General features: G+C 35.9%; 1 protein-coding gene across 4 annotated transcripts in view; it reads left to right on the top strand.

The window, feature by feature from the left end:
• The window catches only part of VCAN (versican), a 103679-nt gene that overhangs the window by 56523 nt on the left and 30293 nt on the right, over positions 1-16863 (top strand). For 3 of the 4 annotated variants that reach the window (XM_016123176.2, XM_036225502.1, XM_036225501.1), the window contains 2 exons: positions 6762-12017; positions 15251-15364. In XM_016123176.2, coding sequence (XP_015978662.2) covers positions 6762-12017; positions 15251-15364 — 5370 coding nt within the window. The remainder of the gene's footprint in view (positions 1-6761; positions 12018-15250; positions 15365-16863) is intronic. The other variant, XM_036225503.1, reaches the window with a different exon arrangement.

Raw genomic sequence — 16863 nt, 5'->3', positions numbered from 1 at the left:
GTACCTAACTTGGCTACATACATCCATGTTACCTTCTCTCTATCAACATGAAAAATTAAAGGAAATATGTATGCTTATAGTTTAAGGATTCTTTTGGCTATACTGCCAAAACGAGTTTGTTCGTTATACATTTACATTTGAAAATACCAATGATTATTGCCTTAAGATATAAGCCTGTATGGAATGCTAGATTTGAAAAGAAAATGAATGATTAAAGAAAATATTGAGACTGCACCTGCACATTTAGATTACCTGGATTTTTATAACCATGAGAGGCTTTAGTATTTGAGTTACCTGTATGGTACTTTAGTTTTATCTCAGAATTTGAGCTATTATTGCAGCCAGAGAATAGTTTCTTCAGTCTAAAATGCAAAACTTTCAAAGGAAGTATCAAAGTAGTAGAATGTAAACTTTTTCATTCTTGATGATAACTGTAGACATTCTTTTAACTAAATTCTCAAAAGAGGAGCTAAGTAGCCAGAGTATGAAGAGCATTGTGTTTAAAGGATTCCTTCCCATTGATTATAAAATATAGAATTTAGTAAGGTAGTGAAATAAAAATATAAAACAACTAGGGAATTTATAAATAAGAAACAATACGGCATAAGTCCTATAACATAAGATACAATCAACTCGGGCTAAGGCATTTTAGAGAAGATATATTAGAGAACTGAGGGCTTTGGCTGGATCATTCATAAATGCATAGGTGAAGTTCAAAGGAAAATTTATAAAACATTCCAAATCAGAGGCAGGATGGTTCTCTTCTCGAGCAGAAGTCTGAGAGGAAAATGAGGGTATTGAGATAGTGACCTAAAGCTGCTGGTCTCCAGTGCAGAGAAGCAGAGAATGACAAGAGAGAACTGAAAATAAAAAGGGGGCGGGGGGTAAATGTGGGGCTGTTTGAATATTGTATTGAAGAGGTGATCAGAAACCACTACTGAAGAAGAAAAAAGTGGTGTAATTAAAAATAAAATGGTGTTTGGCACAGTTTAGCTTAATAGCTGCAATTTGAAGAGGCATTTGTTTTACTTGAGTCAAAGCATTTACTTAAATTTTTTAAATCTATAAATCTGATCAAAGCATTTTTCTGGTTTTGTTATCTGGTTATCTATCTATCTATCTATCTATCTATCTATTATCTATCATCTCTCTAGATAGGCTTTTGTCAATGTTAGAAAACTAGAGTGAAAAAGACAATAAAAGTAGTGCCCTATAGTTGTTTTTGTTTATTTGTTCTACTTTTAAAGAAATGTTTGGAAACCAAATAACCTAGCTTATTTCTTTTTCATTTAGCTCTGTATCTTATTGTTCAAAAATGTTTGAAGGTCCTAAAAGTACTTATTATGCTCTTCCACAAAGCTTTGACTCTTTTAAAAATTAGAAGTTATGAAGTCCATTGAGCCTATTCTATAAGCAAGAGGAGCCCACACTCAATGATCTCTTCTTAAGTGCACTTAGACCAGATGACTGTATCTAAACACATTCTTTCCACTTGACAGAACAGCATTACTAGAGGATTATCTGAAGTTGGGAAAAAGATGATTCGCATTTATCATCCCCATAACATGTCTGCCTCATAAAAGTGAGGTCATCAGAAACGCTTACACTGTCTATACATATATATTACTCTCTCTGGGTATAGAATTTGTGAATTGAGAAATATTGAGCTTCTCAATCAGCAAGAGGAGACTGTCAGTTTAAGATAACATGCTTGAGTGATGCACCAAATGAACCTCAGCTAGCAGAGCTAATAGAGAGAGATGGGTCACCGAATCCAATTGATCTCCCAACCTTTAGTTCAATCTCTCTCATTTCTAGGGAGATTGAGTATTGATGTAAGTATCATGGTTTTCAATTATTAAGGTAATTAAGGATACCAAACTATTGGACAAGATTTGGGGAAGGCGTTTACATCTCGATTACTAATGTCAATTTTTTTTTTAACGTCCTGAGTTGGCATCATTTTTAGTATTTCAAATTTTGAAAATGTTGAAGAATTTAGGATGTTTGAGATAATCTGTTTGAAATCCACATTAGGCAGTTTTCTTTGCTTCATAAGGTATCAGTTAGCATTTTATTTTAAGTAAGAACATATCAAAGATAAATAAAATTTAACATTTGTTTCTCACTAATTATTGAATCTATAGCTATGTATTAGAAAAACTAAACATCTTAAATAACTTCAAGTTTTCTCTATTTAAATTCTGTTTATTGTATTTTTAAAATAAGAAAACAAAATCTTTTTTGTTGCTCATTAAAATAAAATCCATTTTAATAAAGAAATATGATACTAACATAATTCTGCTGAGTAGATTGGTAAATGCTTACATTTAATTAAAAGCTCTTAAAACTTAAATTGTAAAATTCCCTAAAGAGAACATGAACTTTAGCCAGCTGCCTATGCATCTTAGCAACTGTTTTGTGTCTGCTAACAGTATGACTGGAAGACTTGTGTTATATCTACAAAACTCTGCCATGAAGTACTTAAAAATACTTGGTGAATAATTTGAGGTCAGCTGGCAATAAAGCTTTGTGTGAAATGCCACTAAAAAAAAGTCTATTAACCATGGTACCAGTATAGTCAAGTCAAGCTGTTAAAATACATTCATATAAACATAGAAAAGATTATACATACACTGTGTAGAGTTCTGTGGTTTGACTCTTGAAATTCAAATAAAAGTTATATTAGCCTTAAAATAAAATTCTAAAATAGAGCAGTGTTTTATAAGAACTCATTCATCCAAGAGGTGGAAACATTAATTATTCCATCAGGTTGCACTGTTGGTACAAAATAGAGCAGATCATGATTTTGGAATCAGATATCTGTTTCACCATAGTACAGGTGCCTCACCTCCATCCCTCACCTCACTCTACAAAGACACTTTTTTAGTTTGCAATAATTATAGCTTTTGCAACTGTCTGATAACAGTGTGGTGATAAGAAAGAAGGGGGATGAAATTATTTCAACAACCGAATAAACAAAGTTGAGCTTAATTAATTAAGATAATGCTGCTTAAAATAATTCTTTGTTTTCTACTATTCTGAAGGCAAGTGAGATCAGATACTTGGAAAGCAGGTGGAAAATGAATTATATTCTAAATGTAATGATTGGTACATTTGCAATATGTACACTCAAAATGTTTCCTTTTAAAATAGGGAGAAAAGAGTTTAGTAAGGCCATTTCTCTAACTAACCTGTTGGCAAGAGCATTCGTTTCTGAGAGAGTGAGAAAGAGCAAGAGAGAGAGGGAGAGAGACTTGGAAGATATCCTTGGAGGTCTTAGGTCTCCATAAAGTTGGTATGCAAGTGTCTGCTGTATGGTCAGATACATAATAGCTGCTCAGTAAATTTCGTGCAATAAATTGTCCTTTGAGGAGATAATAAAGTTGGATGACATGCATGATCGTGGTAGCGAATTAAATTTTGTGTGCAAACACCAAAAAGCCAATCTATGTTTGAAGTATTTGCGAAGGTCATCTCTCTGGTATGTTTGTATTGCTGTGATTGATCTATTGTGATATCTATTTAGATTAGAAAATGGAATAGTGCACCCAACAATTGAACCATTTGGTGAAATAGTCTAATATGATGGTCTAAGGTGCTAAGGGAAGTCCTCATAGATTTATGAGTAATAAGAAATGTTAGAGCTCCTTATCCAAGTGGAAATGGACACAAAAAATGTTATACTTTGTTCATTGGAACTAAAATTAGAGAATATAAAGTGAATGCCAGGGTCTTTATTTAATGGAATTGAGTAGAGTAAATAAAAGTGATAGTCAATGACATTATTATATAAGTTGATTCTCAATTAAAGTTCTTTCTTTCCGGGAAAAACATTTTATTTTTAAATTATTCATTTTTTTAAATAAAATATTTAGTTGAACATCATGATGTGTCAATTCCTTTGACATGTTGACATTTGACACAATGACAGCCCAGTGTCTTCTCTCCCTTTCCCTGCTTTTCTCCACTCTATTTATTTTCAAAACTACCGACATCGTATTTGGTGGAATCGCCTTCCATAATGACTCACTAGGAAGATCATGGGATATGTTTATATCCACTTTTTAATATTATTTTTAAAAGTAAAGAAGTTATTTAGAAACCCAAACAAATCTACAACAATGAATGTTTTTGCCCTATTCCTAGCCTAGGAGTTTATAAGTAAATAATATTGATCGGTTATTTTCTTATTTATCCTTGTGTTTGGCTGAAGAAGCTTGGCTGAATGGTTTGTTTTATCTCTATTATTTATAAAAAGGTACAAAATGCAGTGGCTTTGCTTTCTTTACTTGACACAGATTCATGTTTCTTATTTAATTTTTTTTTCTGTATTAAATGGAAGGTACTATATGAATTTAGTGTCTCTGTGTGTGTGATACTTCTTAATCTGAATTCTAGTTTTATTTACATTTAATGAAAAGGTTGAATGTAAAATGAGGGTATAAGCATCTTAAAGATAGGCATAGTTTCAAAACTCCAGCTAAATCCTACGAAGTTGTATAGAATAATGGAATCTGACTTAACTACATTCAGATGGTGTTCACAGTGAGAGACTACTTAATTTAGATAGAATTATTGATGTGATATTTCAAGAGATTAGTTCATGCAAAAGGCATTTAAAATGTATTCTCTCATATGCATATATGTACATATGCATATATATTCCCTCATTCTTTTTTCATAGTGAAAATGTAGACTTCACCACAAGCCATATTCAAAATGTTATTTTCTGAAAATTTTATTTATTTTCTTTTAAAATATACACCATGGGGCACTATTAGATCACTGTAACAACTTCAGTAATCTAATATTGAACACACTTATTCATTTAATTATTTTTTTTGAAAAAAGGAAAAGCATTTAGTCATTTCCTTAAGTTTGACAATTAAGAGTAGTTGCAACATCTGTGACAGAAATAATCTATATTCATTTTATATCTTGAATATACTAGGATTATGTATTGATCTCACTTCTCTTGTGGTAGAAATATTTTTTCATCCTTTTGGAAACCCATGAACCTTTCTTTGCCTAATTGGAAGGCTAGGTGTATGGAGTAGAATGGGATGGAAATATAAAAAATGATAGCTGTAATATGTGAAAGTTAATAAGGAAGAACACATAGTTAAGTAAAAGTAACCCAGCCCTATACAAGAAGTATTTTATACAGTGAAGATAATACAGTGAAGATGCAATGGCATATGGAGAAGTTTCCTTTTTTAAAAAATTAGAGTGAAAGGGATAAATGTAAATGTAGTATATGTCTCCCAGTTACATAAGTTATTCATTTTTTAAAACAAACCGTAGTTCAAAAGAAAGTTTGTGGAGTTTTTATGCATAGTTCATATACTTCTATACTTACATTCATGCATAGAGAATACAAGCAATACTGGTTCCTTCTCGGTAGGGTTTTTTCTTTCCTGACTTATCAGTAAATGCTACACATTTATCCTTACACATATGGAAAGGAGTGGCTTCTGGCAACAGGAACACTCTCCCTACCAATGGGGAGCAGGGTGGCTCCGTCGTAATTATTCCTCCTGTAAGCTTCTCTGGTTCAGCCTTAGCATGTATAGAATGGATCGGGGCTAGGCCAAAAACTAATTCTGCAACAGTATTCCTAGAGGCTGGAGGACAAGATTCTGTGCAATTCTCCATGTTTTGCTTTGTCTTCTTTATGGGTTAGAGCACCCACTGGCCCCTTTTCGCACTGCTGTGACGCTGGGAGTAGGGCAGCTATAGTGGCAGGCTCCTCTCTCTTGAGAAAACCGAATTGCATCCTGTTGAAAGTGAGGGCCCAGAATTCCCCCTTCCTGGTGCCCAGACAAGGAGCTTTTATGGTGTATTTCTGGAGGCAGAAAAGTCAACTGGGCTTGGTGGTTGGCACCCTACAATAATTTACAATATAGGGAATGTTCTGAGGATATCTGTTATTTATTTAAAGTATGTTCATTTGAATGTTAGTTGTGACTCTTAAACGTCTTTTGGAAGAAGTATTTATTTTTTTAAAAAAGGAACTATAATTGACCCAATCCGGGTCACCTTTCATGAAGGATAAAAGTGTAAAGGTGTGAAGGGCTCTTCTTTCTGGGTGCTTTTGGCGAGCTATCCGTGCGTGTACAGAGTCCCCCATCCAAGGCTTCCTGCTCTTTGGGAGGTGGCTGAAATTTATGCAGCTAAGTCTTGTTTCGCTGTTGCAATGGGGAGGGGTTGTCATTGCATTGCGAAAGGTCTGTAAAGAAACCTTCTGCTTTTCTGAAAGCAGTCTTCTGTAAATAGATCATGGCAAAAGTCTGGGGGGAAAAATCTTGTCTTATTTCCCTATGAAATAGAGGGTGTCTAAGCATCCCCTTACATAAAGGACAATAATCGACTGCTTTTTCTGTATGATTTGATCTTAATTTTTAAATTGTTTTTCAGTTCACACAAAAATGAATTCACTCATTTCTCGATTATAATGTATATATGTGATTTCTTGTTTCATTTTACAGTCTGTTTTGTTAAACATGTTAAAGAGTTTTCATAACCTGTTTCTATAATCTTAAATTGGGTTTATTTTCCTATTCTTAATAATAAACAGCAAGTCTGAAGACTGAGAACTATGAACTATGTGTAGAAGGGTGATTGCACTTAATGTAAAAAAAAGTTGAATCTTTCCTTGTGTGCGTGAGTGTGATCTACCAGCCTTGCTATCGATTTCTTCTGTAATACACTGCCAAATCTTCTATTTAAGTATTGTGAAAACTCTTTGTTTTTTTCAGGTCGAATGAGTGATTTGAGTGTAATTGGTCATCCAATAGATTCAGAATCTAAAGAAGATGAACCTTGTAGTGAAGAAACAGATCCAGAGAACCATATAATTGCTGAAATTTTACCTGAGTTAATTGAGATAGATCTATACCACAGTGAAGAAGATGAAGAGGAAGATGAAGACTGTGCAAATGCTACTGAAGTAACGACCACCCCATCAGTACAGTACATAAATGGGAAACATCTAGTCACCACTATGCCCAAGGACCCAGAGGCAGCAGAAGCTAGGCGTGGCCAATTTGAAAGTGTCGCACCTTCTCAGAATTTTTCAGACAGCAGTGAGAGTGATACTCATCATTTTATAATAGCTGAAACTGGATCATCTACTGCCATGCAACCTAATGAATCTAAAGAAACAACTGAATCGCTTGAAATTACATGGAAGCCTGAAACTTACCCTGAAACACCAGAACATTTTTCAAGTGGTGAGTCTGATGTTTTCCCCACAATTTCATTCCATGAGCGAGAAGCCACAGAGGGACCAGAATTGGTCACAGAGAAAGGTCCTGACCTTGATAATCTGGTGCATGGACATACTGAACCTGAACCTCTGTCTTCTGAAGAGTCTTCAGGAGAAATTGTCACTGACCAAGAATCCTCAGAAATGATCTTTTCAAGGGCTACAGAAGTAACAATTGGCGAAGAGGCAGAAAAAAGTACTTCTTTCACTTATACTCCAAGTACAGTTTCAAGTTCTGGGTCAGCAGATGTTTCAGAGGAAGTATCAATTACCTTAACAGGAAATCCCCAGCCTGCTGACCCATTGTCCACTGTGGAAAGCTGGGTGGAAATAGCCTCAAGACAAACTGTAGAGCTCTCAGGGAGCCCTTCAATTCCAATTCCTGAAGGTTCTGGGAAAGCAGAAGAAGATAAAGATAAAATGTTCACCATGGTAACCGATTTATCACAGAGAAATACTACAGATACACTGGTTACTTTAGACACTAGCAAGATCATGATCACAGACAACCTTTTTGATGTTCCCGCAACCACCATTTACTCAGTTTCTGAACAACCTTCTGCAGAAGTAGTGCCTACCAAATTTGTAAGGGAAATAGACACATCTGAGTGGGATTTCAGTACATCTCTTGAGGGAAAGAAAAGGAAATATGAGGAGGAGGGAATCACAGGTACAACTTCTACATATCAGCTACATTTGCCTGCACAGAGATCAGATAAATTAATTTTACCTTCTGAATTAGAAAACTCAAATCAAGCTATGTCTAATGATTCAGCACCTGCTACCAGGAACAGTTTTATGTCCTTGATGACACCTACTCAGTCAGAAAGGGAAATGACAAGTTCTACTCCTGTCTTTACAGAAACAAATGTCTTTGACAATTCGGGGACACAGAACACAGAGCCCAACAGTAGCAGCCAGCCTGGGGTTCAAGAAGGGCTATCCACTGTTTTAGATACCTCCATCTCTCTCTTTAAGGAGCAGGGCTCTGGAGAATCTGATGCTGACCCAGAAACCACCACTTTTTCTATATTTCCATTAAATTTAGAGCCTGAACCCCAAACCAAAACGGAAACAGTTGCCACTTTGTCTCCCCATGTGGAAACTATATTTCCTTTTGAGCCAACAGGACTAGTTTTGAATACTATGATGGACAGAGAGGTTACTGAAATTATAAACCAAACATCCAAGGAATATCTGGCATCAGAGGTTTTAAAGGAGCCAAAGAATGAGGCAGAAATAAAGGGCTTTTCTCCTGAGTTTCCTTTGGAGGAAGATTTCAGTGGTGACTTTAAAGAATACTCAACATTTTCTCATCCCATAACAAAAGAAGAAAGAGTAATAATGGAAGGTTCTGGGGATGCAGCATTTAAGGATACCCAGATTTCACCGTCTGCAATACCTGCTTCAGATCACATCAGTTACACAGCTGACTTGGAAGGACCTGAAGGCACCTTGGCTAGCACTTCAGCCTTCCCTTGGGAAGAGTTCACAGCCTCAGCTGAGGGCTCAGGTGAACAATTGTTCTCAGCCAGAAGTTCTGTTGACCAAGTGTTTCCCAGTGCTGTGGGAAATGTTCTTGGTACAGAATCCCTGTTTATTGACCAAGTATTAAAAGAAGAAGGTACTATCAAAGAAGATGATAAAGGATCCACCATTTTACCAAGAACAGAAGCTGAAGGTACTGAAGCTCCAACAGAAAAGGGGGAAGTGAAGGTCGATGGCACAGTTTCGGTGGACTTTCCCCAGACAACAGAACAAACCAAATTATGGACCACGCAAGAAATCAACCCTGTAAGACAAGAAATTGAAACTGAAGCAGCATCAGAAGTAAAGCTTCAAGAACCAAAGTCTTTTGACTCCCCTCAAAGCTCTGTTGCACCAGAAAAAACTATTTTTGGTTCACAAACATTTACTGAAACTGGATTCCGAATCACAGATTTTTCTCCACTAATGACAAAGATAACTTACGGTACTGGTGAAGAAATGGAGGAAGGCATTTCCTTAGTTGACATGTCTCCTCTAGATCTAGGTGCAAAGGGTTTGGAACCTTACACTACTCTCCCTGAAGTTACTAAAAAATCTCATTTTTTCTTAGCTACTGCCTCAGTGACTGAATCTATACTAGCTGAAAGTATAGTTACAGATTCATCAATCAAAGAAGAAGAAATTATAAAAGAACCAAAGTCTTTTGACTCCCCCAAAGTTATGGGACCAATAATTAAAGAGTCTGATACTAATCTTTTATTCTCTGGACTGGGTTCAGGAGAAGAAGTTTTGCCTACTACAATGTCAGTGAATTTTACTGAGATGGAACAAATTGTTAGCACATTATATCCCCGGACTTCTCAAGTGGAAAGATTAGAAACCAGCATCTTAAGTGATACAACTGAAGACTATGAGGGAATGGGAAATGTGGCAAAGGAAGTTAGACCACTCATTTCCAAAACAGACAACATCTCTGAAGATAGTGAGACAGCATCCAGCATAACATTACTAGACATTTTAAGTGACACTAGGACAAAAGGACCCTCGATGGTACCTCTCACTTTCTCCACAGACAGTGAACATCCTCAAAATCAGACTCACAGTTGGACAGAAGAAATCCAGGCTAGTAGACCCCAACCTATGATCGAACGAGTCTCTAATGAGAATTCTTCAGCAGCAGAAATTAGAGCAACAACAACTTCATCCACTGATTTTCTGGCTAGAGCTTTTGGCTTTGAAATGGCCAAAGGATCTGTTACATTAGCACCAAAACTATCTGACTTGTTTTATGAACATTCTGGAGAAGGATCTGGGGAACTGGCTATAGCCGATTTAGTCCACACCTCTGGAACTACTCAGGCAACTGGGCAAGGGGGTACCACATTTGTTTCTGATAGATCCCTGGAAAAACATCCTGACGTTCCAAGTGCTAACGCCGTTACTGTCGCTGGATTCCCAACAGTTTCAGTGGTGCTGCCTCTTCATTCGGAGCAGAATGAAAGCTCCCTTGATCCAACTAGCACACTGTCAAATACAGTGTCGTATAAGAGGTCCACAGAAGGTGCTGCGGATAGTTTCCGGGACCCTTTCAGGGGATTTGAGGGCGCCACCTTAAAACCTGACAGAAGCAAAGCCACTGGAGATGTTATCATAGATCTGGACAAAGAGGACAAGGATTTAATATTGACAATTACAGAGAGTACCATCCTTGAAATTCTACCTGAGCTGACATCAGATAAAAATACTATCATAGATATTGATCACACTAAACCCATCTACGAAGACATCCTTGGAATGCAGACAGACATAGATCCAGAGATACCATCAGGACCACAAGGCAGTAATGAAGAAAGTACTCAAATTCAAGAGAAGTATGAGGCAGCTGTTAATCTTTCCTTAACTGAGGAAAACTTTGAGGGCTCTGGTGACACTCTTCTGGCTAGCTACACTCAGGCAGCACACAATGAATCGATGAGTTCTGAAGATGGAAGCCAAGTCAACCACATGAGCTTGATTTTTACAACCGGGATTCCCATCCCAAGCACAGAAACAGAATTAGATATCCTGCTTCCCACAGCAACATCCTTGCCCATTCCTAGTAAGTCTGCCACAGTTCATCCAAACATCGAAGAACGAAAAGTGGAAACAAAAGCCCTGGAAGACATCTTGGAATCAAGCACTTTGTCTGATGGCCAAGCCATTGCAGACCAAAGTGAAGTAATATCGACATTGGGCCATTTGGAAAGGACACAGGAAGAATATGAAGAAAAAAAATATGTAGGTCCTTCTTTTCAGCCAGAATTCTCTTCAGGAGCTGGGGAGGCATTGATAGACTCTACACCCCACGTAAGTATTGGTACTACCCACCTTGTTGCTCAGAGTTCAACAGAGGCACCTAATATGATGGGTGGATCTAATCCCCCAGAATACGCTGATACAACATCAGCACTTTTGGCTTTTGCAAAGTCGTCTTCTCAGACACCATCATCTACATTCACTATCCACTTAGGCAGTGGAGCCTCTGAGCACACAGAGGGCCCCCAGCCAAGTCCTGTGCCCGGTGTAGATGCCAGCACATCTCAAACGTCCCCAGGAAAACTTGCGGATATTGAAGTGACTTTCAAACCATCAAGTGAAGAGTATTTTCACATAACTGGGCCTCCAGCCCTACCTTCTGACACAGAATTAGAACCTTCAGAAGATGAAAGTAAATCTAAGTTTCTAGAACAAATGGAAGCATCTTCCACAGGACTAATTGCTGAAGAAGGAACTGAGATTCTCCAAGATTCTCAAAACAAAACCAATGTTCAACTTTCTGCAGAAGTAATCAAGGTATTTCCTAGCATGAGAACACCTGAGGCTGGAACTGTTGTCACAGCTGCTGGTGAAAGTAAGCTAGAGGGTGCTACACTGTGGCTACCATCTACTTCCGCTTCTGCAGCTTATGGGGCTGGGGAAGGTGTGGTGCCTCAGCCCAGTCCACAGACTTCTGAGAGGCCCACTGTTCCTTCTTCTCTGGAAATAAACCCTGAAACGCAAGCAGCTTTGATCGGAGGGCAAGATTCTACAGTAGCAGCATCAGAACAGCAAGTATCGGCGCAAATTCTTGATTCCAATAATCAGGCAACAGTACACACTGCAGAGTTAAGTACTGTGCTTGAAACACCATCATTTTACTTTCCGGAAACTTCTAATGAAACCGGTTTCCTGATTGGCTTGAATGAAGAGTCAGTGGAAGGCACAGCAGTCTATTTACCAGGTAAGGTCACAACATCAGTACATCTGTTTCCAAACTTGGAAATAGTCCCTTGGTCCTAACACATATATGTAAGTAATTTTTATTGTAATGTTAAATAAGTGGAGATTTTTATATTGTTCACATAACAGCAAGCCAGGTTACAGTATTAAGTCCATAATGAGATGCAAAGAAAGTAAGTATAGATTATTTCTGAGCTCTATGGTTGTTCTTTGTATTTTCCCGGGTTTTAGAAACAACATACAATCGTACCAGGGTAAAACTGGAATTGTTAGTGGTGTAAAAATGTGTAAAAATTTATTTTCCTTTTATTCATAGCTAAAGTATTGCTTTGTCTTATGTCCTATAGTTACACATCTTAGTTTTAAAAACAGAAAAGAATCTACTTTTTAAAAATCTCCCAATGATGGGTTCTATTACGACAATATCAAAATTTGTCAGGTCTTTAAAATTCGACAATAGTAAATAGATCTAATAAACATTTTACATAGTTTGTGCGATATGAGTTATCGGTTCATACTTTTATATAATTTCCTTGCTCCAAGTAGTTTACACAATGCTATATAATGCTTCTAATGCAGTGACTAGCCATAGCGGGTATTCATTCAATATTTATTCACGCTTTGCCTGTCACAAGAGGATTCCGGTTTTTTGTTGTGTTGATTTTTGTTTTATTTTTTTTTTTACTGAGTGGACAGAAAGCATGAATTTGATACTGGTTCATACAGACCATTTGATCATCACGAAAGGCTATACAATATATACTGCTATCCCCGTTTATAAGAAAGGTTTTGTAATTTGTCAGGGTTGCACAGTCACACTCACTTTGACAAAAGTGCGATTTGAACCCAGATCAGCCCCACTCTTAAATCCATGGTCATTTCATTGTTCTTTGCTGGTTTCCTATTAATATAGTATAAAAATAGATAGTTGATATTTAATGATATGTAAACCAGAAAGTTTGAAATTTTTACTTTGTAGAATTTGTTATTTTTTTTAAATCTATCCTGATAATGTTGAGGAATCTGTTGTAATGGTGTTTTCCAGGAACATTATTTAAATAATAGTGTCAGTAGGGATCCACAAGTAGCCATTATCACCTAACTGCTACCTAGAAAAAAAGATCAGTACTTCAAGGGCTGTGTTGGTTAAGGATATGTGTTATTTTAATGAATATGTTTTATAGCATGATTATACTTAGAATTATTTTTCTGATTGTTTCGACATTCTTTTGTGCCACTTATGCTTAGTTTGTTGTGCTTCAGATGGAGTGAAATAGTTGTAAAGTGCAACCTTTATAAAGGACTTGAAGTATTTTATAAATAAAGTTGATCAAAGGTTGACTAATTTTTTGTCGTCACTCTATATTTAATCTGTAAATGATAAGTTATCTGGCCAATATTTATTCTTTTGTAATTTAGTTGAAATACACTTCTGGTTGGTGAAAATGTGATATAGAATCCATTGGTAATAACCATATACATATACAGAGAGTTAAGTTTGACAAATGAATGAGAAATGTATACCAGTTATCCAGTCCACAATGTTTACCTAGAATTAGAGTTTGTCTCTTCATTGCAAAACAGATGATTGCTTTAGGTTAATTCAGTAAATGGCAGCTCATATTGGATGGTCTATTTGTTGCAGATTCAACTTTCAGAGATTAATTCAAACTGTGCAGGGAATAAAGTTAGTAAAAATAAAACTTTCCTGCTAATCTACTTTAAGTCACAGAAAGACTCTCTTTCTTGCCGAGTCCTTGTCCTATACTTTAGCATGGTACCTAGTGTCTGTAATGGGGACAATAACAGTAGTTCACATTTGTGTCACAGTTTTACCAAGCACTTTCACGTATGTGTCCTGTTAATTTTGCACTGAAGGCCATGTGTAGCCTCGTCATCTATGCAGAGTACTTTCAAAGGCAGAAAGCTAAAATGTGAGATTTTAAATATTTTTAGAAGTCTTAGAAAAGAGAGTCCTAGAAAACTTGGGGTAGTTTTCAAAGATGTAGGTGTAAGCATCTTGACTAACCTAATTAATTATAATGTTGAACCCCACAGAGAATCTATCAAGTCTTTCTAGTAGTCCAGAATTTACTTAACACTCAGAAAGTTTGAGTTTGACTCTCCTATGTGCAAAAGGCTCAATTATCTTCTATAGCAGTTCCTTGTTTATCTTACTATCCCTTAAGTTTATATTTCATAAGTAGGTATTTTCTTTTCATGTGTAATTAATTCAGGGTTTCAGGTCTAAAAATTCTCTAAAATGTGGTTGTATTCCACATATAATCTATTTATCTCAATTAGTTTATGAAACTTTAAACTGTATTTTGCATTTTGAACATTTCAAAAGACTTCTAGAAAAATATTCAAATAATAAATGTAGGTTGTTAATATAAAAACAATTATCCAAGCATTGCTACAGAATAATAAATGTACTTCAAATAGTGTAAAAGTATTAACATTTAGAAGAACGTATTTTAAACTGTCTCTCCTCATAAATTTGTGTCTCTGGCCTGTATATTTATCTGCTAGGAGTGTCGACTTTGCTTGTGTTTTAATGAGAAAAATTGTAATAAATATTGGGGGGTTATTTTAGGTGAAGATTTGTGTTTGAGTTTGTTTTTATACAGTAGAGTTTAATCCATGTGTTGCTTTTCTTCAAGTATAGTTTAAAGGAGTACATTTGGAACGAGTTTTTGGAAAAAGCATATTAATGTAGCAGAAGAGACTTCAGTGCACACTTTCGAAGAAAAACAGTTTCTGAGCATTAAGTGGTAAAAGGCAATAATAATTCAAATGATGGTAACAAGCCAATCTGCTAAAAAGAATGCATGTTCTGTGTATTCAGCCATTTCACATGAACTAACCTCGTTTAAAAGAATACATTTCCATTCACTGTGCACATATGTGTAATCATTTTTGACTAAAATCAATTGCCATTATCATGCCAACTAAATCTGCAGTAGAATATATTAGTTGCCAGATACAGTACAAAATATTGTTTAAAAATAATGATGATCGAATCCCAGAAATGACTAAATGCAATTTGTAACAATTAGTTATAATGCCAAGAAACACTCCAGAGAGTAAAGTTAATGTTAATTTTTGTGTGTAGTCTCTGAATTGTTATGGTAAAGCTTATATTATTGTAACGATAAGTGACATTTTATGCTAAACTACATTGAACATTAGAGATGAGCCTAATCGCTTTTCTTACTTTGCTGAACATGATAGGACCTGATCGTTGCAAAACAAACCCTTGCCTTAATGGAGGCACCTGCTACTCTACTGAAGTTTCCTATGTGTGCACCTGTGTGCCAGGATACAGTGGCGACCAGTGTGAACTTGGTAAGACGTCCTGCCTGAAAGAGCGTATTTCTTTTCCAAAAGATATATTTGGGGAGAATTTATATTGCTCCAATCAAACAGAGGGTTCCAGAGAAACCCATGCATAGATGAATTAAACGTTCAATGATGTCAAAACCATAGAGCAATTTAAGTAGATTATGAGAAGAGGGGAGAGATGGTTACTGAATTTTGTTAACATACCTAAGACTCAGTGAACCTTACTGAGGTCAGTTATATCTTTTTGTGGTTTTTATAGACAGGCTCTACAAATGTAAATTTGTGTAAATATTAACAAAAATTTTAATCTATTTCTTCAAATCTGGATATCAATACATAGTCAATGAGACTACAAAGGGTTTTTTTTAAGAAAGTTGTATTTTAGAACTAGGGAGCTTAGCTTTTATGTTTTGAGATAACTTGTTCCTCTGACTGTCCTTCTGTGGCTGCCCTCAGCAGCCTATCTAACTCACCTCCACTTCAAGAAGGCGTGAGATTATCATCCTCCTCCAGTCTTTTAAGTTTCAATGAATATGATTTTGTCTTTACTAAATCAGTTCCTTTTACTCCCATTCTTATTTAGGTTTCCTCTTCTTAAAAAAAAAAAAAAGCCCATTTTTTATTTGGCTAAATATAGACCTCGCCTCTGATGAAAGAAATGATAGAAAGTAATATTGCTTCTTTTAGAGATATCATGACGATTTCCTCATAATGATTAAGAAGACTCACAGAAATATTGGGATAAAACCCCAACATACATATTAAAAGAGTACCTGTCTTTAAAAAAGAGCCAACAGAATTAGTAAGCTCTGTGTGCTAATTAGTGGGGATATAGATATAGGAATAGATAACATTTAAGGAATAATTACATATCACATATATATACATATGTAGGCGTGTATCTGTCCCTTATTCTTTTTACATTAAAATAAATTAAAGATAATTTAATTTGTTGATACATATGAAGCTCTTAGAACAGTGGCTGGCACTTAGCAAGCACCTTAAAAGCTTTTGATATCATTACTATATAAAATATCATCATTACTAAGATCGCTTTTTTAGATAAGAATCATACTCCTTGGAAATGTAATTTATTTTGTATATTCATTTTTAAAATATTCTTTTTACTTAATATGAACATTAAAATTTTAGTAGAATTGCAAACTGCTATGGGAATAAAGCCATTAATCTCATCAGAGGAGATCATGGAAGTCTCTGTGTAGGAAGGTTGCATTTGATACAGATCTAAAAGGTGGGGAGGATTTTGATAGGTGGTGGTAGGAGACTCAGACACATCAATCAAAAGCATAGAAGCCACAAACCGCGGAATGCATCTGGGTGACTGCACATATTCAAGTATGCCTACTTATGAGTTTGTGAGAGAGAAACATATTGGGAGAGAATACTAGAAAGCAGGTTGGATTGAGATAAGCCTGAGGAAGACCTGAACCCATGTACAAAATAGTTGTACTTCATGCTCTAGTTAAGTGATTCCGAAACTC

This window comes from Rousettus aegyptiacus, unplaced genomic scaffold (assembly GCF_014176215.1).
Source record: "Rousettus aegyptiacus isolate mRouAeg1 unplaced genomic scaffold, mRouAeg1.p scaffold_m13_p_8, whole genome shotgun sequence".
In the NCBI taxonomy this organism is placed as follows: Eukaryota; Metazoa; Chordata; class Mammalia; order Chiroptera; family Pteropodidae; genus Rousettus; species Rousettus aegyptiacus.
Note: the sequence above shows the minus strand (reverse complement) of the source record. Positions and strands in the feature narration are given on the sequence as shown.